The 24,093-nt window shown below is 51.1% G+C and overlaps 1 protein-coding gene across 3 annotated transcripts; it reads right to left on the bottom strand.

Moving 5' to 3' along the window:
- Positions 1-1,616: 1,616 nt before the first annotated feature.
- LOC143819522 (PC-esterase domain-containing protein 1B-like) lies at positions 1,617-21,742 on the bottom strand. 3 transcript variants are annotated; one of them, XM_077301249.1, is made up of 8 exons: positions 21,532-21,742; positions 12,468-12,608; positions 11,701-11,780; positions 9,457-9,680; positions 7,321-7,492; positions 5,288-5,528; positions 3,353-3,514; positions 1,617-2,919 (listed from the first exon to the last, which is right to left on the bottom strand). In XM_077301249.1, the coding sequence occupies exons 2-8, from the start codon at positions 12,562-12,564 to the stop codon at positions 2,534-2,536; spliced, it is 1,362 nt and encodes a 453-aa protein (XP_077157364.1). In that variant the 5' UTR covers positions 12,565-12,608; positions 21,532-21,742; the 3' UTR covers positions 1,617-2,533. The 3 variants fall into 3 exon arrangements, with proteins under 3 accessions (XP_077157364.1, XP_077157363.1, XP_077157362.1); XM_077301248.1 differs by lacking the exon at positions 21,532-21,742 and adding an exon at positions 19,290-21,497; XM_077301247.1 differs by lacking the exon at positions 21,532-21,742 and adding an exon at positions 13,532-13,693.
- Between the last annotated feature and the right edge of the window lie 2,351 nt (positions 21,743-24,093).

Here is a 24,093-nt window from a genome sequence, read left to right as displayed (position 1 = left end):
GTTGACTACCCCTGATCTGAATGAATGCAGCCATCTCCTGCCGCCTCCCCACACACACCCCCAGCTACTGTTTGGGGCAGAGTGCCTGAAGCACTGGGACAAATTTAGGGGACAAGAGACAATATTCCTGGGCTCCTAAACAAACTGAGACCGAACTTGCCTGCCTGGCTTGAAGTCAGCCACCCAAGAATTATGGAAGAACTCAAAGGGAAGGCGGTTTAAATATGCTAAGAGGACGGGGGAATCCGGCTGCTTAAAATACAATAGTTCTACTAAGAAGAGAAACAACTTGGTGTAGGAAGAGAGGGAGAGTCCTAACTTTGTTTTCCTGAATTTATACAGCCTCGTTCCGGAGACACCAAACACGAACGACCGGTCACGAAAGTGGGAAAGCCGAGAAGCCAAAGCTTGGGTAATATGTTTTGATATTATTGTAATTTATATGTATCAATTGTGTATTGGCTATGATGATTTACTATCTATATGTAAAGGTAAAGGTAAAGGTATCCCCTGTGCAAGCACCGAGTCATGTCTGACCCTTGGGGTGACGCCCTCTAGCGTTTTCATGGCAGACTCAATACGGAGTGGTTTGCCAGTGCCTTCCCCAGTCATGACCGTTTACCCCCCAGCAAGCTGGGGACTCATTTTACCGACCTCGGAAGGATGGAAGGCTGAGTCAACCTTGAGCCGGCTGTTGGGATCGAACTCCCAACCTCATGGGCAAAGCTTTCAGACGGATGCCTTACCACTCTGCGCCACAAGAGGCTCTTACTATATGTACTTATAAACAATTATCTATATGTACTTATCTATATGTACTTATAAACAATTCCAGATCTTGCTGGACTCTAGATCTGTCTTCTGGGCTGTTTGCTACTCCTCCCAATCTGGTGCCACCTGCAAATTTAACAAGGAGTCCCTCGGCCCCCTCATCCAGATCACTGATAAAAATGTTGGCAAGTATCAGATCTAGTTCTGAGAAGGGTTGGGCGCTTTGGCGGCTGTACGTGCCCGAAGCAGCCAGTGCTGTGGCGTGGGGAGAGGGGCAGCGCCGGTGCACCGCGCCTCACCACAGTGCTGGCTGCTTCAGGCACGAACAGCCACTTTGGCAGCCAAAGTATCCAGCCCTAGTACTGAGTCCTGTAGCACCCCACTGCTCACCCCCCTCCACTTGGATGGAACACCATTGACAATCATTCTTTGTCCTGCATAGTGCAGGGGGTTGGACTAGATGACTCATGAGGTCCCTTCGAACTCTATGATTCTATGAGCAGAGGGTTGGACTAGATGACCCATGAGGTCCCTTCCAACTCTATGATTCTATGAGCAGAGGGTTGGACTAGATGACCCATGAGGTCCCTTCCTAACTGAAATCCATGATCTAATAAGCCTGTCACTTGATCAAAGCAGAAAACCAGGTTGGTCTGGCAGGACCTGCTGGAGTCAAGCCCTCGCAAGCCACCTTCTTTAAGCCCTTTGTTCTCACATTCCTTGTGGTTTTGCAGATGTTTACAGAAAACTTTCCCGCAACACACATTTTCTCAAGGAGAATAAACTTTGTCTTTGCACGGCATCCAATTCGGCGACAGCCGGCACCAAAGAACAGACTCTCTTGGGAGTTTTCAAGCTATATACTTTTATTGTAAAAAAAAAAAATACATTCAGACGGAATCACATTTTTCCCCCACTGGTTGTTCCAAGCAGTGGTTTTACTTTTCTCCCCTGCCTGTCATGGGTCCCCAGAGGTCTTTAGTGCAAAACTTCAGGCAAAAGAGTGGAGAGATTAAGGCATCTATGGGGAAGCATTGTGTGTGTGTGGGGGGGTCTGTCTTGCAATTGCACTGGCCAAAAGGTTCAACTGGAAGGACTGGCCATAGAGATGCTGCATCATGCATTCCTAGAAGGCCTTCGTTTCCACAAAAAATCTGGGTGAGTTAAACCAGGCTTGAACCCCCCCCCCCACACACACACACAAACACACATTTCAGCCCCCTTCAAACAGAACCGTATTCTCAGATGGCTCTACACCACACAAGCGCTCCATCCCTCTTCGGTTTTTAAGCGGCGCCGTTCTTAAAAACTAATACTTTCAAAAGCAAAGCTTCCCCGAAAAAGGGAAGCAGGTAGGATTGTGCTACATATACTGTTTTATTTTTTTTTGGGGGGGGGGGTCACCTTAAAAAGGAGACACAAGAAGAATTAGCAAAATAATGCTAAATAAGATGGAGAAGAAAAAAGTTGCAATTTATACTTCCGTTGTTAAGTGAGGAGTTATTGCTGGACAGCTAACCTGCAGAAACAATCTGTTTCTCCAGGGGGGGGGGCAGTGCCCCCTGCAAAATCCCACCTTGCCCAGCTGTGGCTTCACAGAAGTGGTTTGGCTGCACTGAGAAGATGGACCACCACACCTCTAGTCCAGGAGGTTGGGGGGGGGGGTCAAAGTGAGTCTTTGACCTGAGTCTGCAAAAGAGAGCCCCACTCTTCTGCCCCTGGAAGAGAGAACTTTGGTCCCTGCAGAGAATTCAAGGAGGGCTCAGGCATGGGGCGGGGGCCGCCAGCCCCACTCTCCAGGGTAGGGGGGCCCCTGGAACGGTGGCCAGCTGGCGTCATGAGGAGGGTAAGCGTGAGGCCCAGGGAAACGCTGGGGGCGCATGACGTAAGGCCGGTAGTGTTCCCCGTGGAAGCGCTGGTGGCGCATGACACGGCCGTTGTGGTGCCTGCCCCGGAAACCTCGAGGAGACCTGGGTGGGCGGGGAGGGGGAAGTCCCTGCCCCCCGTTAGGCATGTAATTCATATGGGGCAGAACGGGCAACCTCCACTCCTCAGGAGGCATTTCACCCGCAGGGAAAGGACAGGGAACTGCCTGACCTCCATCGAGCGCATAATCAGAAGGTCCGTGGAAATCGCCGTACTGCAGTTCTGTGGGACACAAATCGAGAGAGAGAAAGGTCAAAAGAGGATGGTGGCTGAAGGGCCCCATTACTTGGAAAGAAGGAGAGCCAGTTTTTTCTACCCCAATTCTACCCTCTAAAGGAGTCTCAAAGTGGCTTACAGTCGCCTTCCCTTCCTCTCCCCACAACAAGCACCCTGTGAGGCACGTGATGCTGAGAGAGCTCTGAGAGAACTGTGACTGACCCAAGGTCCCCCAGCTGGCCGCATGTGGCTGGTTTTAACCATAATGCCACACTGGTTCTCAAAGACAAAGCAGCCTCTCCCCCCCCCCCCAAAAAAAAGACTCTTCCCAGTTCTCCCCGAGATCCAGGTCCCCAGGACAGCAGGCCAGGGCTGCCCCTACGCTGATCGGAAGTCCTGGGCGAGTGGCCCTCGAGGGAGGAGAACAGGGCCGACCTACCTCCTGAGGGGGCTGGGGGCTCCCAGGTGTCTTCAAAGTTAATAAATCCACAGAAGCTGCTGGAGTCAGGAATGGCGTCACTTTGGAAGCTGGAATTGTGCCTGGTGTGGAGCGGGGATCGTGCCCGATAGCGAGGCTTTGCATTTCTGTTCCAGGTTACTCCTGCAAAGGAAGGAGGCCGTTATCTCGGGAATCGAACTTCGGTCTCACAGAACCTAAAAGGCCCGCATTTATTTCAACAGAAGCTTTCATGATTCTCAGAATTTTGAAATTTTGTTTTTTTCCCCCAATTAAAAAAAAAAAAACCTCTAAAATGTCAGGAGGGGGAATTATATAGAAGCAATACTCCATTTCCCGTCTGGTTTTGTTGTTCTGGTTTGCTTTCTGAGCACAAAATACATCATTCGCTTGCTTCGTTAAGAAAACGGGACCACGTGGAATGTTTAAGGCAGGGGTAGTCAAACTGCGGCCCTCCAGATGTCCATGGACTACAATTCCCAGGAGCCCCTGCCAGCGAATGCTGGCAGGGGCTCCTGGGAATTGTAGTCCATGGACATCTGGAGGGCCATAGTTTAACTACCCCTGGTTTAAGGAATTTAGAAGTCTGGCGTTTCTGCCTTTTCTCTCGGGATCTCTGCAACGATACCCAGTCCTTGTGCTTGAGTTGCAATCTACTATACCCAAAGCAGATGCTGACCACCCTAACCAACTGGGAATCCAGCCACCCAAAGAGGGAAGTTCCTTCAGCCTGGTGACACCTTTGGGATTTAGAAGAAGGGGATGAGCGGCAGTAGATCACCCTGGAGGTCCCTTCCAGTTCTATGACTCTAAGAGCTGGTTCTTATATGTCGCGTTGCTCTCCCCGAAAGAGCCTCAAAGTGGCTTACAGTCACCTTCCCTTCCTCTCCCCACAACAGACACCCTGTGGGGTGGGTGAGGCTGAGAGAGCCCTGAGATTACTGAAGAAGAAGAAGAGTTGGTTCTTAGATGCCGCTTTTCCCTACCCGAAGGAGGCTCAAAGCGGCTTCCAATCGCCTTCCCTTTCCTCTCCCCACAACAGACACCCTGTGAGGGAGGAGAGGCTGAGAGAGCCCTGAGATTACTGAAGAAGAAGAAGAAGAAGAGTTGGTTCTTAGATGCCGCTTTTCCCTACCCGAAGGAGTCTCAAAGCAGCTTCCAGTCGCCTTCCCTTTCCTCTCCCCACAACAGGCACCCTGTGAGGGAGGAGAGGCTGAGAGAGCCCTGAGATTACTGAAGAAGAAGAAGAAGAAGAGTTGGTTCTTAGATGCCGCTTTTCCCTACCCGAAGGAGTCTCAAAGCAGCTTCCAGTCGCCTTCCCTTTCCTCTCCCCACAACAGGCACCCTGTGAGGGAGGGGAGGCTGAGATGGTCAGAACAGCTTTATCAGGGCCATGGTCTCCCAGCTGGCTGCATGTGGGGAAGCGCGGAATCAAGCCCAGCCCTCCAAATTAGAACTCAGCACTCCTAACCACTACAACCCTAAATTTAAATTTAAATTGTTGATCACTGGCTTCTTTTTAAAAAAATTAAAATCTAAATTATCTCATATATTGTTTTAACTTGCTCGTGTTATTCTGAATGGTTAAGACTTGTTACCACCGGAAGTGTGGGTAAGCTTGGGCCTGTCAGTCCTGTTACAGCTGTTCTCACAGAGCTCTCTTAGCCTCACTTCCCTCACAGGATGACCGTTGTGGGGAGAGGAAGGGAAGGCGATTGCAAGCCCCTTTGAGACTCCTTTGGGTAGAGAAAACGAGGGCACAAAAAATAGCTTTTTATTCCTTCTTCTATAGTAAATAAATACACATCTATCCCTATATTTAATATTTTTCATTTTTTTACATCATGCGGTTTGCAGGCAGACTTTCCCACACATCTGGCAACCGCAAACCTCTCTGTCGCCACCCTGCCCCCTCACCGTTTTGGGGGCGTTCCTTTTTCAACTCGACGCCCCATTCCTTGGCCACGTGGGTCAGCAGGAGCTTGGTGATTTGGCGGTGCACCCCGCTATTCCAGTGGACGCCATCGTAGTGTCGGTACTCCTCTAAGAAGCGGAAGGCGAAGCTTAAGTCCAGAACGTCAAACTGGTAGCAGCAGGCCAGGACGGCACCTTCGAAGTTGGCGATCAGGACGTCCGTGGGCTTCGACACGCCCTTCATCTGATCGTGGAGGGAAGAGGAGGGGTTGGGTGGGATTTTGAAAGGGCGGCTCTTTTGAAGTCCCCCTCCCGTGCCTATTCGAAGGAATCGAGGCAACTTAGCAGAAAGTACTGCTAGAGGGTACCCTAACACTGGGGTGGTCCACCTGTGGTCCTCCAGATGTTCATGGACTACAATTCCCATGAGCCCCTGCCAGCATTTGCTGGCAGGGGCTCATGGGAATTGTAGTCCATGAACATCTGGAGGACCACAGGTGGACTACCCCTGCCCTAACAGACTCCACAGAATACCTTTCCGTGGCCCAACCTAACAGGTGCTGATTTGGTTGGCCCCAACATTTCTTATGATGTTATTCATTACCTTTGGTCTCTCATTTTTGGGGGGGGGGTCTTGCCTGGAGGGATATGCCATACAATTTTTCCAAGAAGAGAGACAGCGCTTCTTGGGCGGTTCTTAGACTACCCAAGAGCAGAATCGATGAAAGTCATAGCAAGAATTTAATTCGGCCAGAATACAACGGTACAGCTGGTGAAACCTGCCTTTTACACCACACCTGCCCCATCAACAATCCAAATGGGGACACATGAGGCTAGGATGTGGGTTCCAGGAAATCCACAAGCAGCTAACCATCTTCGGAATAATATCCACCGCTTTGAGGCCATCTTAAGAGACTAGCCCTCTCTTGTCACAACTTGGAAGCTAAGCATCAGAACATGAGAGAAGACGTGCTGGACCAGGCCAGTGGTCCACCCGGTCCAGCACTCTGTGTCCACACAGTGGCCAGAACCCAGGGGCCATCTGGAGGTCCACCATGGGGCCAGAACTCCCCAGACGCTCTCCCACTGTTGCCCCCCAAGCACCAAGAAGACAGAGCATCACAGCCTCCAACATAAGAACAGGAGAGAAGCCACGTTGGACCAAGGAAGGGACCTCAGTAAAATTCCACAGAGACTGCATTACAAAGCAGCCATTTTTTCCAGGGGAACTCACCTCGGTATTCTGGGAAGGAACAGAAGAGACCTGCACAGTACCTCCCCCACGACCCCCGCCCCACCGGTTGCTTTCCCACAATTTTACCTCGAAGAAGAGTTGGTTTTTAGACCCCGCTTTTCACTACCTGAACGAGTCACAAAGAGGATTACCATTACCTTCCCTTCCTCTCCCCATAACAGACTCCCGGTGAGGTAGGTGGGGCTGAGAGAGCCCTGAGAGAATTGCTGTGTGAATTGCTCTAATAGAACTGTGACTCGCCCAAGGTCACCCAGCTGGCTGTATGTGGAAGAGGAGTGGAGAATCATGCCCGGCTCACTGGATTAGAGGCCAACATTCTTCTTCTCAGTTATTTCAACTTCCATTTTCTTTTTTTCTTTGGGGGGGGGGAGGTCTGTTCCATACATTTTAATTCCTCTGGAGTTACTCTTCGAGGAGTACACAAAAGCCAAACTGACACCACGGAGGCAGCTGCCCCTAAAACAATGTCCTTTTGATCTGTACCGCCCATCGGTTCTCCGACGGCCTGCCAAACTAGAGCCCCACCCACTTTCGAAAAAACTTTAGCGTCTACCGAGAAACATGGCAGAAAGTGGCACGGTGCCCATGAATATCACGCTGGGGACACCTGCTCTGCATAGAGAGAACTGGCAAGTTGGCGTGAAGTCTCGGCTAGAAACGTTCTCCTGGACCCGTGAAGCAGCTGCATGGGTTGAGGTGTTCTGTCATGCGAGCCCCCCAGCCTGGAGGTGTCTACCTCACTGCATCAGGTCCCCAGAACAAAGAAACAGGGATCTCCTACCCCCTTATTCAGATACGCTCCCCGGACGTCGGGACCAACCGGCATGTTCATATTCCAAACAACAAGGCAGGATGCCGGTAAAGTGTCGTGCAACTTCCAGAACAGCGTCTGCAGGTTCTCTCGGTACTCTCTGAAGGACTTTGCCAGGCGTTCGGGGGAATAGATATTGTATCTGTGTAGGAGAAGAACGCCATCAGGACTCCTGAGAACCCACCACCAAGGATCAGTGTGACGAACTAGCGTTGTAGGTCAGGTTTGGAGTCTCCGCCCTGACCAGAACCCAGGTTTTAAGTGGATTTCGACTGCATCCCATCCTCTCTACATGCCAGGTGTACTAGCCATGCCATGCTAGGAGAGATTCAGGTGAGTAGCCATGCTGGTCTGAAGCAGCAGGACAAAGTTAGAGACCAGGGGCACCTTTAAGACGAACAAAGTTTGATTCAAGGTGCGAGCTTTCGTGTGCAGGCTCACTTCCCCCGACAATGGAGCAAGAATCATATGAGGACAGATATGAGGAGAGAGTAAATTAGTAGTAAATTAGTACACACTGTCACAAAGGCATCCACAAATATGTAATCTTCACTATCATGCTGCATATTTGGGGGTGCCTTTGTGACACTGTATACTAATTTACTACTAATTTACTCTCTCCTTATATCTGTACTCCTATGATTCTTGCTCCATTGTCACGCCATTTTTGTTGCCTATAGAAGCCAGTCCAAAAATTTAGGAGCCAAAGTTGTTTTTCATAGCTTCCTGTATGAATTACGTCATCAATCTATCTCATTCCCAAAATGGCTAAATCCACGGATACTTAAACCAGAGACTGGGGCTGTGAAGAAACGAGGCAGATCTTTCTATAAGCCCAAAAATGCCCCAAGTTTGCTGAATAATCTATATTGGGAGCACTAAAACCTCCCAATATAACAGAAAGCAGCTTTAGCTTTAAGAATAGATGCCCTCCGTGGCCATCGCTAGGCAACCACAAAGCATTGCCAGCCTTTCAGCCTTGGTTTCTTTCAGCTAGGGGGAGGGGGAAGGCCCTTTCCTATTTTGGCCTTTTTAGGAGAATGCATATTCTCAGCCTATCTTTAGCTTGCAAAGTTACTGTGAGGAGAGAACTAAGGGGCCTACTTTGTGTTCTTTTGCACGGAAAGACGGCGGATAGATTACTGCAGGTGAGGGCAGATTTAGTGGAGGGGAAGGAGGGGAAGAAACAAGGAAAGGGGAGGATACAAGAAATGCCAGGAGGAGGGGGAAAGGGAAATAGTGTGGGGAAGGGGATACAGGGGGAAATTAGTGCAACTTTTTGCAGGTTCTCCCCTCATACAACTGGGACCCAATTTTCCCTCTGTAAAGGGAATGGAGGAGGGAAAGTTGAAGATTAGGAGCAGATAATGGTAGAGTGACTGGAGTGTAGGAAAGCAGAGAAGGAAGGAGGAAAAGGGCAGAGGCAAGGGGGACAGGGAAACAGGGAACAAGTCAGGGGAGGGGGGGAAGGAAATTAGAGGTCCTCATGGAACAGGATAAGAAAAGATTGGCTCCCTGCCAGAGGATTCCCCGGTCCGGAAATTTTAGAAGTTGGTTTTGATATCCCGTTTTTCACCGCCCAAAGGAGGCTCAAAGCAGCCCACAATCGCCTTCCCTTCCTCTCCCCCCCAACAGACACCCTGTCAGGTAAGTGGGGCTGAGAGAGCTCTGACAGGACTGCTCGGTGAGAGCAGCACTATCGGGGCTGTGACCAGCCCGAGGTCACTCATCTGGCTGCAAGTGGGGGAGCGGGGAATCCAATCCGGTGCACCAGATGAGACACCGCCGCTGTTAACCACTCCACCAACCTGGTCGATTTCTAGAGGTGGTCATTTGTATCCTGTAATGGTTTTAAAATGTAAAACAGGTATGCGGGTTTCAGTGTTGTCACCCCCCATCACAAGCATTTCAGAAGGGCAGATTAAAAATGATGTCATTTACCATCTTCATCATCTCTGACGGATGCCAATTTGAGGCTCAGGATATGCTAAGCACCTTCTCCCTGGGCCTCGGCTAAGAGAAGTTTGTTGGGGACAACCCAGGAAGCCTTGCGGGCGTCATGGAGGCTCCCAGGCAGGCAGGAAGGCCGGCAATCCCCAAATTTACCTGTTGAGGTCCCAGAGACAGGAATTGAGGATGAGGAGGTCGGGCACTGGACCGGCCTTAAAGTCTTCCAGAATGCTTTCCACGTAGCCCGAGTAAGCCTGGCAGATGAAGTAGGTGCGCACCAGGTGGTGGTCGGAACGGTACTGGCGAACCTCCCGGTAATGCGTTTCGTTGTGCAGCTCGTCAAATTCCACCAGGTGATCGTTCCAGAAGCGCGGCCACCCCTGCAAAGTGGAGATCGACGTCAACGCCTGGCCCCTCCGAGGTCACTGCTGACAAGAGTGTCAGTCAGGCAAAGACTAGACGGAAACAGGTTTCCACTCTGCCTCTCTCATAGCCTCCGGGGAGGGCGGTATAGATGATGGATGGATGGATGGATAAAGGTAAAGGCAAAGGTATCCCCTGTGCAAGCACTAGGTCATGTCTGACCCTTGGGGTGACGCCCTCCAGCGTTTTCATGGCAGACTCAACACGGGGTGGTTTGTCAGTGCCTTCCCCAGTCATTACCGTTTACCCCCCAGCAAGCAAGCTGGGTCCTCATTTTACCGACCTCGGAAGGATGGAAGGCTGAGTCAATCTTGAGCCGGCTGCTGGGATCCAACTCCCAGCCTCATGGGCAGAGCTTTCAGACTGCATGTCTGCTGCCTTACCACTCTGCACCACAAGAAGCTCATGATATCTAGTTAGGTAAAGGTAAAGGTGTCCCCTGTGCAAGCACCGAGTCATGTCTGACCCTTGGGGTGACGCCCTCTAGCGTTTTCATGGCAGACTCAATACGGGGTGGTTTGCCAGTGCCTTCCCCAGTCATGGAAGGCTGAGTCAACCCAGAGCCGGCTGCTGGGATTGAACTCCCAACCTCATGGGCAAAGCTTTCAGACAGCTGCCTTACCACTCTGTGCCACAAGAGGCTCTGATGGATGGATATGCAGGGCCTATTCCGCAGAGTCAGTCCACGCAATTGACAAAATGGGACCTTTCCAAGAACAACGCAATAAGATCGCAGACGTCTGGGACACACCAGAGAGAACAGAAGCCCCATTCAGCGGTGCAAAAAATGGTATAATGGGGTCCTACTCCCAGTAAGCTACAAGCAGCGGTCTGGTAGCCAATGCAGCTGCCTCAGCACAGGCTGGATGTGGGTCCTCCAAGGTGCCCTAGTGACAACTCTTGCTTCCACATTTTGCACCAGCTGCAATTTCCAGGACAAGGATGCGGGCAGCCAAAGAGAGACCTTTCAGCCATGGGGACTCACAACCTCCTCCTGGTTCTTTTTTCAAAGCCAGTTAAACCGGCGGCCGTCATCCCCTCCTAGAACCGCGGACGTGGCAGACGGTCGCAGAGGACTCGTGAAAATGTGCCTTGCAATTCTAGGTGGTGGAAACCACAAAGCACTTCCAGGTGCTGGCCGATCGGCTGTCGGTGGTTGGAACCGAGGTGCAGCTCTGGCTTGGGAGATTTCTGGAGATTTTAGGGGTGGAGCCTGTGGAGGGCAGTGTCCGGAAAAGGGAAGGACCGTGGCAGGCCGAAGCTGCCATACACCAAAGCTGCCACCTTCTCCAAGGGAAATGATGGCTGTAGGCCAGGGAGCAGAGGCAATTCCAGGAGATCCCCAGGTGCCACCGTGAGGTTGATACCCCTAGGTTGAAAGGCTGGGGGCTTCTCTCCCCTTCCCTTCCCATGGACAAGAAGAAGAAGAGTTGGTTCTTAGATGCTGCTTTTCCCTACCCGAAGGAGGCTCAAAGCGGCTTCCAGTCGCCTTCCCTTTCCTCTCCCCACAACAGACACCCTGTGGGGTGGGTGAGGCTGAGAGAGCCCTGATATCACTGCCCGGTCAGAACAGTTTTATCAGTGCCGTGGCGAGCCCAAGGTCACCCAGCTGGCTGCATGTGGGGGAGTGCAGAATCGAACCTGGCATGCCAGATTAGAAGTCCGCACTCCTAACCACTGCACCAAGCTGGCTCAAGTGTAAGTAAACTCCCCCAACTGAACCTTCCTTGTCAGAAGGACAAAACCACAACAAGACCTGCGAAGCGAGAGAGTTTGGGCTAGATTTCACGGGCGCCCTTAGTAACTACCGCCTGGCTCATCTGTCGAAAAAGCAAACCAACAAACCACAGTTCAGACCGCTGACGGTGAAATTCATGATGCGACAATGAGCATGACAGCGGCTGCCCGAAGCAGGGCTTATGTGCAAGAGGTTTACGAGAAAAGAGGGGTTACTAAGGATCCAAAAGGGGAGCGCACTTTGCACGTCAGCTCGGCTAGGGTGAGCGGCTCTTCGTCCTGGAGAAAGCGCACCAGGTCTTTGTAAATCGTCCGTTGAACTGCAAAGGGGGGAGAAAAGAGAAGATTTGGTACTGGCGCAGAGGCCCCTTGACTTCCTTGCTGAGTCACTCGGCTGGCCGCTGGCCGCTGGCCGCTGACATTAAATGGAAGGATTTGGTCGTGCGCGGGCATGGCGCGATGAGGGGGCCGGCTGGAGGAGAATGTCCAGCCATCGCCCCCACCCACTCCGGCCACTGCTGTCGGCCGCCACGGCAGCCACCAACCTGGGGACCCCACGGAAGGGCCAGGCGACCCCAGATGGAGTTGGGACACCAAGGTTGAGAACCACTGGGCTAGTTGGAACGCTCTCTCAGGGGCAACGATTATCTGTCTTCTTGGTGCTTGGGGGGCCACGGTGGGAAGGGCTTCTGGAGTCCTGGCCCCATGGTGGGCATCCTGAGGGCCCCTGGGTTTTGGCCCCTGTGTGATTCAGAGTGCTGGACTGGATGGGCCACTAGACTGATCCAACATAGCCCCTCAAGCTCTTATGCCTGGGGCGGTGATATCCTGTCTTCATGGGGCTTGGGGGAGGCCCTTGTGGGAGAATCAAATCCTGCTTGCCAGGTCAGAAGGTGCCGCTCTTAACCACTAGGCACATTTAACCTGGACCTACACCAAAGGTCCCAGAGCGGGATGCCATGGTCCCAGGGCAGGTGACGATTAAAAGAGTTTGCCAAGATACTCACTGGAATCACCTAAAATCACGACAAATTTGTTATGCAGCAGCTTCCGGGCTTCTTCGGAAGAGAAGTCGTAGACGTCTCCCAGGGGTCGTTTCTGCATGGCTGCCACAGAGAGCGGGACTTCAGCCTGGCTCCGGCCTTCTCCTGCAAAGAGACAGACGAGTTTGAGAGGAGGGACAGAAGATGAAACGTTTAGGGGGACTGAGAGACCCTCGTCCAAAATCCCGATTCGTTTTACACGCTGGTGAAGAACTGTTGACGCAGTCAGAAGTTTGCAGGCTCAGAGGAGTCAGACACAAATTCAATTTTTCTAAAGCCCACACCCAGCGGATAAGGAAAACACACTTAAAGGTAAAGGTATCCCCTGTACAAACACCGGTCATGTCTGATATTATCCTTACCATTTTTCTGACTAATATTTGCGAAAAGCCCCTGTGGGTGGAGCCCTGTCCGGGGACATGTCCACTGTCTAGCCTGCACTTCTGCCCACACGGGCCCACCCGGATGCGCCCAGCCTTACCCGCTGCCCTGCCACCCCGCCAGGCTGCCATGCCAGCCCGACCACCTCTGCAGGGACCACCCACCTCCAGGAGCCACCCATGAGGCACCCGCCCACCATTGTGGACAGGTGCTGGCTCGCTCCAGGGGACGGTCCTGCTCCACCGCCCAGCCTTACCCACTAGCCCGCCACGCCGCCCAACAGCCACGGCATCCCATCCACCTCTGCAGCCATCGTCCCAGCACCCACCAGGGCAACAGACTCGGGTGCCACACACCATGACGCCCACCCGCCGGCCTTGCCCTTACCCTAGCCCTCCGCTAGCGCGCTTCCATTCCTAGATGCAATGTGCTTTCAAGCTAGTAAAAATATAAACAGTTCTATTAGGTAATAGTTCTATTAGGTAACCGCCCTGAGCCTCCGGGGAGGGCGGTATATAAATATAATAAATAAATAAATAATTCTTTTCAGAAAGATGTCGGAGGCACAATTTTGTTGAGGATCTGGGTCCCCAGGAAGCACGCCTGGCCTCAACCAGGGCCAGGGCCTTTTCGCTCCTGGCCCCTACCTGGTGGAAGGAGCCCCCGGAAGAGCTGCGGACCCTGACGGAGCTCTCTGGGTGTCGCAGGGCCTGCAAGATGGAGCTCTTCCGTCAGGCTTTTGCTTGAGCCTGGGCTGGATATGGGGCCGTTGTGGCATCTGGATCCCCCTGCGGCCATCCATTCTTTAAGTCAGGGGTAGTCAAACTGTGGCCCTCCAGATGTCCATGGACTACAATTCCCATGAGCCCCTGCCAGCAAACGCTGGCAGGGGCTCATGGGAATTGTAGTCCATGGACATCTGGAGGGCCGCCGTTTGACTCCCCCTGCTCTAAGTTGTTAGCAATTCTTGATAGAAGACAGATTCCCAGGAAGCCGGATATCTGGAATATTTGTTTGGCTGCCCTTGGTCCAGCCGTCTGTTGCTATGGGACTTATCAGGAACTGGATGCCAGTAAAATTCCACCCAAATATTTACGAAAGCTGTCCTTGAGGTACGGGCTTATCTGCTCCGGAGAGACAGGGAGGCAGGGGGGGAGGAGGCGGGACGAAAACCATGTGTCCAAAGCTCTCCACAGCAGAGTTCCACTCTCCACCAGCCAATTAAAATCCTGACCTTAAACACCATTTGGCTCGTCCTCTGACAGGGAATAAAATACGATATTTACTCAGGGCTAGGCTTTTTCATGACCGTGCCATCTGGCGGCCCCCTAAAAGGAGAGGGTCATCTTAACCTTTACACACAAATTACAGAACTAAGTCTGCGCCCAGTGGCTCCTGAACGACCAACCAAGTTTTATTCTGGTGCAGATATCTGGAGAAGTGAGCAATGACGCCCGAAAGCCCCTCCCCGCCACAAATTCTGCTGGTCTTTCAGGTGCTCCTGGACTCTGGCTCTTGTCTCCAGCTGCAGACAGAATAACACGTCCCCTCTCTTGATCTGTCCCCATAGAAGGCACTACAATCAGCTGCACAGAATGAAAACTCCTCCAATCCTTTGGTATAAGGACAGATGGACTCCCACTCTTGCTGTATCTGAAGAAGGGAGCAGGGACTCTCACGTCTTCGAGGTATTGCTGGACTCTGGTGCTTTTCTTCTGCTACAGACAGACTAACACAGCCCCCCCCCCCTTTGCTCAGGTGGGGACTGAATTGGAAGCTCTCAGAAACAGACTCCACTACGAAATTAGAGTCCAATAGCACCTTTAAGACCAATAAAAGATTTATTCAAGGTGGGAGCTTTCGAGTTTAAGCACTTATATTTACTGTAAATATAAACTTTTATTTACTGTTGGAATTGTAGATATATTGTTGTTACTGTTAGTGTATAACATTCTATGTATCCCACCCTGACCCCATGTAAACCGCCCTGGACTGCATGGGAAGGCAGTATAAAGTTCTAAGAAAGAAAGAGAGACAGAGACAGACAGAGAGACAGAGAAAATAAATAGAAAGACAGTCGCAAAAACATCAGAAAAAGTTGTAAACTTTTTGTATTCTTGTACTAGTGTACACAAATTTACAGCATTGTTTGGTTATTACTTATGATTGCCTTGGTGATATCTTATAAATGCTAGATTTTATAGACTTAGGCAGAAGATGGGGAGTGGGTGGGCAGGTAGGGATGTGCCAGGGTTTGTCTCTTGTGGCCTTTCCTTGCACACCCAGGGACTTGTTGCTTGCCACTGTGGGATAGGAGGTGAATTTCCTCCAGGCCAGGCTGGATTCTTGAGATTTGTGGTGGGAGGGTCACTTGGGCATGAAACTGGCGCTACCGTGGGTGGGCAGGTAGTTGTGAGTTCCTGCACTGTGCAGGGGGTTGGACTAGATGACCCTGGAACTCCCAACTCTATCATTCTATGAAATGACTACTACTTTGCACTCCTGGAGGCATTATTTACTATAGCTTGAGATCACGATTACACACCCACGTGGAGGCTGGAAACCCTGCTCGACACGTTACCCAAACATATGAATGAAAAAGCAGGATAACATACGAAACCCTCAAGATTCGTGCCCAGTAGTGAAAAGTCACTTGGCCAGCTAGATAAGAAAGCAAGAGAGGGACTGTTAGATCCCGCAGAGCTCCCCCCCCCATCCTTATCTGGCCACACAGGAAGGAGCGGGGGGGGGGGGTGGACAATCTTTGGGTCTTTCAGACCCATCTGCTCTCCTATTTTCTTGCACAGAAAGCACATTCCACCTTTGTTCCCACACGCAGCTAGAATTACCTAATTTATGACTTTTAGATGTTCTAACCTCCTTCACAAGCAGGCCGTCCATTTCTTTGAACCTACCAAAACTCCTGCTTGTGATTATTCAAGCATTCTGTGCTCCCTTTGTGCGCATTCAAAGTATTATGACAACTTTTTGTCCACTCCAGGATATGTTATGCATTTGCTGAGGAGAGTGGGGTTTCTGGGCAGCCCTGAACGGGTTTCCCAAATGGGTGGGGGTTAATAAATTTGTTATATATTTTTAAAATTTGTTAAACATATGTCAGGTGATATGATCATGTATAAAGCTATGGCAAATCTGGACAGCATCCGAAAGAGCAGAGACATCACCCTGCTTGCTAACAAAAGTGCGTCTAGTCAAGGCGATGGTCTTCCCAGTTGCAATGTATGGCTGCGAAAGTTGGACCATAAGGAAGGCCAAGAGTCAAAGAATTGAGACTTTTGAACTCTGGTGCTGGAGAAGACTCTTGCGAGTCCCTTGGACTGCAAGGCGAACAAACCGGTCAGTCCTAGAGCAGATCAGCCCTGCCTGCTCCTTAGAAGGCCAGATCCTGAAGATGAAACTCAAATACTTTGGCCCCCTCATGAGAAGGGGGGACTCCCTGGAGAAGAGCCTAATGCTGGGAGCGATCGAGGGCAAAAGAAGAAGGGGACGACAGAGAACGAGGTGGCTGGATGGAGTCACTGAAGCAGTCGGTGCAAACTTAAATGGACTCCAGGGAATGATAGAGGACAGGAAGGCCTGGAGGATCATTGTCCATGGGGTCGCAATGGGCCAGACACGACTTCCCAACTAACAACAATGATCATGTATGGTCATGTCAACCCACCCCTTCTCCCAAAAGGGCCTATGAGATGCTACTTCTGGAGTTTCTCAAAGTCTGTAGAATATTTCAGGGGGTTCTCAGCAGTAAAACAGTGGAGAAAGGCGGATCTAATCTACGAGCGGCAGAAGGGTGGCCTCTATAGCACCCAGGCCTCACCCCCAAATCTCCAGGAATCTCTCAACCAAGAATTGGCAACCCCATTATACCCCTATCTTGTGTCACACAGACATTTTTTTCCTCTGTGTTTTGGATCCGGGGGAGAGGGGGCAGAGGCTCTTCTGACCGTGACCCTGCAAGGAAAACAAATGGAAAAGAGGAAGCATTTACCTTGCAAACAAATTCAGCTGTCTCCTGTCAGGCTCTTGCAGTGGGCAAGCCCAGGCATGCCTCTGCGGTGGGGAAGCCCCAGGGCGACTGACCCATAAAAGCAGGGATCTCCCCCAAAGTCTCCTTTCCCAATAAGGCTGCCCAAACCACTTCGCCCGGCTCAAAGGCCAAAGAATGGCCAAGCGTTCAATACACAAAGGAACTGTTAAAGGGTCAGGCACCATGCAAGATGCCAGCCCCTCAGCAGCCCACCTGAAGCCAGCTGCTTATTCCACGAGACCGCTGGTGACAACACACTGACAAATGCTCCAAGCAAGGAATGGCCGGAGATGGAAATGAGGCTATACCCATTTTTATTTTACATACTTTCCAATTCCGGTTAATGGAACCGGTGGCTGATTGCAGAATTCGTCTGCCCTTCCTTATCTTTGGAAAGAGCATCTGCAGCCCCTCCATAAAGCAATCCCATGGGGGGTGGGGGTGACCCTTCCTTTCACCAGCAAATTCATCCATTTACTTTATTTATTTGTTTGTTTATTTGTTTAGATTTCTATACCGCCCATTTCTTTGCAGCTCTGGGCGGTTTACACAGAACATTATAACTTACATGGAACATTATACAGACTATAACATCAAAACAACTTTCAATAAAAGAAAATGCTTCCCTTTTGAGTTACATTCCACCCTCCCCCTCCGCAGACTCGTGGATCACCAGCTGTTTTAAGCAACAAATCGAGGCCAATCACACCTTAAACACCAGCCACATCTTCAAGGGTCCGGGCGCTATTTGTATGCTGATCTGCAGCTATTCACAACTCAGTTCAGTGACCTTGGGCTAGTCACAGTTCTTACAGAGCTTTCTCCGCCCCACCCACCTCACAGGGGTGTTTGTTTTGGAGAGAGGAAGTGGAGGCTTTGAGACTCCTCTGGGCAGTGAAAAGCAGGGTATAAACACATTGTTCTTCTTCTTACCAACTTTCTTAATCCAATCGCTGTTCTAATCACCCAATGATTTATGTATCTTGACTTTAAGCAACTAACACCCCACCCTCACTCCAGTTATGGGGAATGGTTAAGGGAACCGTTCGCCTGTATCTGAGGAAGGGTGCATGCACACAAAACCCCTTGCTTAACATTTGGGGGATCTTAAAGGGGACTGTTTTTTGGCAGACGTTCCAGAGGGCTTGTCTGGGTTGACTTGGCCAGGAGATTCCCAGTTTGTTTTTGAAAAAGAGCATGCTTTGAAAAAGACCCACACATCTTCATAAACAAAAGAGACACGGGTCATTCTGTTTTCACTCCCCCATCCCATCCCCGTGCTTTGATCTCCCAATTTATTGTCTCCCTCCCCTCCACATGAACACATACTCACACTTGAGTTGCAAATTTTGTGTCTCCTCTCACAGCTGTTAGGAAGTGGGGGGTGAAGGCAGGCATTTGGGGAACACCTTAAGGACTAGCAGTTTGTCCAATCCTGGCATAAATTACCATGAACCAAGAAAAAGAACAACAAAAATACAGCCCAATAGCACCTGTTAAGACTGACAAAGATTTATTCAAGGCGTGAGCTTTTGCTGTAAGACCAACAAAGATTTATTCAAGGCTCACGCCTTGAATAAATCTTTGTTGGTCTTAACAGGTGCTATTGTTTAGACCTCTTTATTTATTTATTGTTTAGACTTATTGCCCGCCACTCCCAAATTGGCTCGTGGCAGGTTACAACTCTCCGTATTAAAAGCCCCATTAAAACAATCCTGGACATCCATCCATGTAATAAGGTAAAGGTAAAGGTATCCCCTGTGCAAGCACCGAGTCATGTCTGACCCTTGGGGTGACGCCCTCTAGCGTTTTCTTGGCAGACTCAATACGGGGTGGTTTGCCAGTGCCTTCCCCAGTCATTACCGTTTACCCCCCAGCGGCAAGCTGGGTACTCATTTTACCGACCTCAGAAGGATGGAAGGCTGAGTCAACCTTGAGCCGGCTGCTGGGATCGAACTCCCAGCCTCATGGGCAAAGCTGTCAGACGGCTGCCTTACCACTCTGCGCCACAAGAGGCTCATATGTACAATAAACAGACCCCTAAATACTTTTAAAAACCATGGTGGTCTGCAACCCACCAACCCCCCTAGAAATCTAGTACAGGAGTGGGAGGAGGGAGGGTGGATAAAATAGCAAATGCTTATACTCTCTTAACATGGGACGCTATTTTTGTTGTGCTACTTCAGACCAACACGGCTTCCCACCTGAAACTAAGAAAAAGAAGATGCTACTGAGGATAGGTCCAGAATCAGGGCATTTCGAGCCATACAGGAGCAGAGGTAGTTTGCCACGGCCTTCCTCTGCCAAACCGCCTGCAGGTCTTTCTTGGTGGTCTCCCATCCAAATGCTAAACTCACCCTCCTTTGCTTCTGCAATCTGATGAGCCATTTTGCACGGCTTCTGTGGATGAAGCCTGCGCCAAAGTTTTGATCTTTTCACCGACACGGGACACCCGCTGTTTTGTTTGCAACCACAGACCAGCACGGCCACTTCCTGAGAACATCTGCGCACAGAGCCCCTGACAACAGGCCAACGTAGGCGACTCAAGCAAGCAAGCCAATCAGCGTTCGATTGGAGCAGGAGGAAAATTTTACTTCTTGCCCGGAAAGGCAGGTTTGCAAGTCTTTGCAGAAGCCCTTCCCCACCACAGACACCAGCAAAACACTGTAAGATAGATTCGCTCACTGCTTGAACATCACAACTTCAAGCGATGATGCGCAGTTGCTCTGAGATCCAGCCCGAGCTCGCCCAGTTCAGCAGAACCAGTTCACCCGTTCAGCTGTCGTTCTAAAAAGCATGTGCAAATCGGCCCTAAAGCCCATGCTCCAGTTCTGCACACACACAACCAATTCAGAGGAAAGAAAAAAGAAACGCATTCGCTCTGCGCATGGAACCATATACTTCTCAACCCCCTTCCATCTGCCTGCGCTCCCTACCACATCTTCCCAATGTGTTCATGCTCCCATGCGCCACAAAAGACAATCCCCATCACCTGCAATCCCGTCTCTGGTTACCTCTTGATGTTTGTCATTCCTCTTCTGACTTTATAATTTGCATGAATATATATATCAGCACCAAACACAGAGAAATGCAAAGCTAGAGGAGGGGTGGGGGCCTGGGTCATCTTCTCCAACCCCCTCTTATACAATGCAGGAAATGACACCATGCAGGATTGGGTTTGCACTACTTTTGAGTAAGTTGCTCCATATACAAGTGATGTTGTTTTACCCTTTGCTGAAATTGTCATGCATATATTCTCCCCGTGAAATTTCTGTAGCTTTTTAAACAAGGTAATTTAGGCCACCTAGAATCACAGAATCCTAGAGTTGGAAGGGACCTCCTGGGTCATCTAGTCCAACCCCCTGTGCTATGCACTCCCAACCCTCTCACTCATCTCAATGTAACATCAGAATGCAATTTGTTTGCTTTTTCTTTTTTGGATTTTGTGTACATTCGACATATTCCACATGTTATAAATGTAATACAGACATTGGCTGCCTAGGAAGTCCTTTGAAAACCCAATTCAACCAGTGTGGTTTCCAGCCATTATTATTTCAGGGAATCATCAAGATGGAAGGGACCCCCAGGGTCATCTAGTCCAACCCACTGAAGAATGCAGGAAATGCATAACTACCTGCCCACCCACAGTGACCCCTATTTCATGGCCAGAGGATGCCCCACCCCCCAAACCAAAATCCTTGGTCAGTGTGGCCTGGAGGAAATTCACCTCCTGATCCCTCCTAACCACCGGTTAACAATCCGGGATCTGGTAGCCCAGAAAGAGTGTTTTGCTTCTTGGTTTGTACCACTGAGTGGTCATCGGTTGGTGAATATATATATATACATACACACACACATACACCCTATATGTAGATTTTTATACTGGCCCTCTTGACTGACCGTCTCAGGGCAGGATACAACAAGGAAAACATTGGTTACATGAAAACATAAATATGTACAAAATGTTAAAATACGGCAAACTCTCCAACCTCAGCACCGGTATTGTTACCTTCTGGCTGATGGCACAGGTGCAGGTAAGGAGCCGGTATAGGTGTGGGGGGGGGGATGGGGAGGGAGGGGAGTTCCAATCCGCTGTTTATCGGGACTTTCCAGCCGCCTGGCGGAAGAGCTCCGTCCTGCCTGCGGGACTTACTCAGTTCCGTCGGGGCCCCGATCTCCTCCGGGGATCATCCCACCAAGGTGGGCGCCTGATCTCCACCCCGACTAAATAACCCCGCGACCTTTTGCAAGAGGATCCGGCCATTCCGCCCATGCACCAAAGCACCCACTTTCTCCACAGTAACTAATTGCGGTCGTGCGCAAGCCAGTGGCTCTTCCAGGTCTGGATGCCAACCTCCCTGGAGTCAAGAGTTCCAGCCTCCAGGGATCAGTTTTGCAGCCGCCCACAGATGGTTTGGAGGGTGGGCGGTACCGGCCCCTGTCCTCCCCCGTCTCCAGCCACACACCTCCAGGCTCCCCGACCTCCGAGTCCCACCGGGAGATTGGCAACCCTGTTCCCAGCAGACCCCGTCCGCTTAGCCGGGGGCTTCCCCCAAACTTTTCCTCCCCGCAAGGACTGATCCCATCCCGCTGGCCGACCTGGCAGGTCTGTCGCGGCGCCACTCGAACCCAGGACCGCCCGGCTGCGAGTTCCAATCGCGCCAGAGCCCGGGAGGAGCGGAGGAGGCCAGCCGCCCGCACGCCCACTCCGCTTCGGCCGCCCGACTCCGGCGCGCTCCCTTTGGGGCCGGAGCCGCCCTAGAGACGCCAGGGGGGAGGGGCTGGGGGGGGCTGGGAAGGGGTCGGCCCCCCACTCTGCATGGGACGGCGCAGCGAGGCGGGGCTTCCTGGGGAGGCTCCTCTTTTGGGGCGGGGGCTCGAGCAAGCGAAAGCGAAACCGGAGTGACGCCCCCTCCCCCGGCAGAGCAGTCCCCGCTTGGCCCGGCCGGGGGCGCCCCAGTGCTTGGGCCCCGGGAAAGCGGGCGCGGGTCTGGCGCCGGCATCTCCTGCGGGACAGAAGGAGGAGGCGGCTCGACGTCTGCAGGGCTTCGGAACCCGGTGGCCGAAAGAGGCACATCGACTGGGGAAGCGCCTCGGGAGTGAATTCCGCTCGGTTTGCCTGGGCGAAAGCGGCGCTTTAAATCTAGACTTCCCTTTCTTGCGCAGGCGAATGCAACCGCAGAAGCACACCCAAAGGGCATGGTAGATGGCGAGGCACTTTCCATGGGTCTGCAGCTGGATTTTCCTGGGCGAAAGAGGGAAACGACGGCTCATTTTCCACACACATGCACTTTGGACGTGGCTTTTCCTCCTTCGCACAAGAAAAATCCAGCTGCAAAAGCACATGGAGAGTGCATTGAACTGCGTGTGCGGAATGGGCCTCCAGTGCATCAAAACTTGCATGCCTCTCCCAGGGTGCTCTTCCAGCTGGGCTTCCCTGCACAAGAGGGAAATCTAATTTTAAAGAGCCTTGAAACTTTCCATGTGCTTTTGCAGCTGGATTTTCCTGGGCAAAAGGAAATAGCTTAAAGCAGGGGTAGTCAACCTGTGGTCCTCCAGATGTTCATGGACTACAATTCCCATGAGATCCTGCCAGCAACTGCTGGCAGGGGCTCATGGGAATTGTAGTCCATGAACACCTGGAGGTTGACTACCCCTGGCTTAAAGTGCATTGCAGTTGAACAAGCATTGCTGCCCTCCACCCCATGCAGTGCGGTCCTGATTCGCCCTGCAGAGACCAGAACGGATCCTTAACCATTTATAGAATTGGTTATAGACTCTTCCCCGATGTGGGCACACAAAGCTGTTTGCATTGCTCTCTTCATATTCTATCCTCACAACAACCCTGCGGGGGAGGTTAGGCAGAGAACACAGGACTGGACCGAGGCCACCTAGCAAGCTTCCACTGCATGCTTGGAGATTTGAACTTGGGTCTCGCAGGTGTTAGAGGCCTTTCTCTACTGGGGTTCTGGCCCAGGCTGTGGTGGTGGAACTCAACTGGAATAGAAAACGTGTTCAGGTGTGTCTCTGTGTTGGTTTGCAGTGGCCCTTTTCAACCATTGGAGGCACCGTGATGAGCCCAAGGTCACCCAGCTGGCTGCACACAGACCATGGACATCTGGGGGGCCACAACCCCTGGGCTGGAGTGTCAGGGACTTTATGGTTATTATTATTTTTCATGAACCAAATAAACCACCCCTCCCTAATAGCCTCAGGTCAGTGTACAACACTTTAAAATGCTCCATGAATATAAACTCCGGTAAGTCAGTAAAAGCCATGAAACTATAAACCCACGTGATGGAGGGAGGGGTGAACGTTTAACTTTTGCCATACTGTGAAATGCTAAGACACCTAAAATGCCCGTTCCACTTGAACAAGATTTTAAGACATTTAACACATTGTGGGTGATAATGCAAAGTTCTGTAACTTGGCTCTGTAACTTGTTGTGTTTTTTTTTTGTCTCTGTGACTTGATTTCTTAATCAAAAGACCTTGTTTCTGAGAAGGATATACTTGACTCTTGAAATGCTGCCAAGATTACCATGATGATGCGTTAAGCTGACCTGTCTCCGAGGCCAGTGGAAGAAACTGGAATTGTTTATACTACCCAGTGGAGACCGGCAAAGGACTGGGAGGAACGGATATTGCCTTTTGGGGACCTTTCCCAGTGACTTAGCAAGATGGCATCAGGGTGGTCTGGGGGATGTGCAAAGGGTGGAGACCCCAGGTTATTGGTTTGACCCACAAAGGCATCACCTTTTCCCACCTCCAATGGGTGCTCCTCTTAGGCTAAGGGAGACTTGGAGGGCATTGGCAAAGAGAACTTCCCCTCCCCAAATAGTAGGACTCAAGGCATCCAATGAAGCTAATGGGCTGTAGGCTCAGGGCAGACACAAGGAAATACCACTTTACACAGAGAGTGATTAAAATGTGGAATTTGCTGCCAGATGTAGTGATGGTTACGGGCATCAACAGCTTCAAAGGGGGATTAGAGAGACTCATGGGAGAAGTCGAACAGTGGCTGCTAGCCGCAGATATCTAAAATGTATTTGTCTAAAATACTAGAGTGAAATCAGCAGATCCTTTAATCCAGGGGCTATGTTTGTGTTGACTGGAATGTATGCCCTGGGGCTTCCACTTAAGAACTTTAAACTTCAGGAAC

The sequence above is a fragment of the Paroedura picta genome, chromosome 10 (assembly GCF_049243985.1).
Source record: "Paroedura picta isolate Pp20150507F chromosome 10, Ppicta_v3.0, whole genome shotgun sequence".
Lineage (NCBI taxonomy): Eukaryota > Metazoa > Chordata > Lepidosauria > Squamata > Gekkonidae > Paroedura > Paroedura picta.
The sequence above is the reverse complement of the archived record's forward strand: the minus strand, read 5'-3'. Positions and strand labels throughout refer to the sequence as shown.

Bases quoted from the DNA above. Each gene is read 5' to 3' on its own strand.
- LOC143819522 (XM_077301247.1), bottom strand. From the start codon at position 13,682: ATGGCCGCAGGGGGATCCAGATGCCACAACGGCCCCATATCCAGCCCA. The intron at 11,781-12,467 runs GTGAGTATCTTG...CCCCCTTTGCAG, and splicing joins CGTGATTTTAGGTGATTCCA to TTCAACGGACGATTTACAAA. The intron at 7,493-9,456 runs GTAAATTTGGGG...TCTCCTACACAG, and splicing joins TGTCTCTGGGACCTCAACAG to ATACAATATCTATTCCCCCG.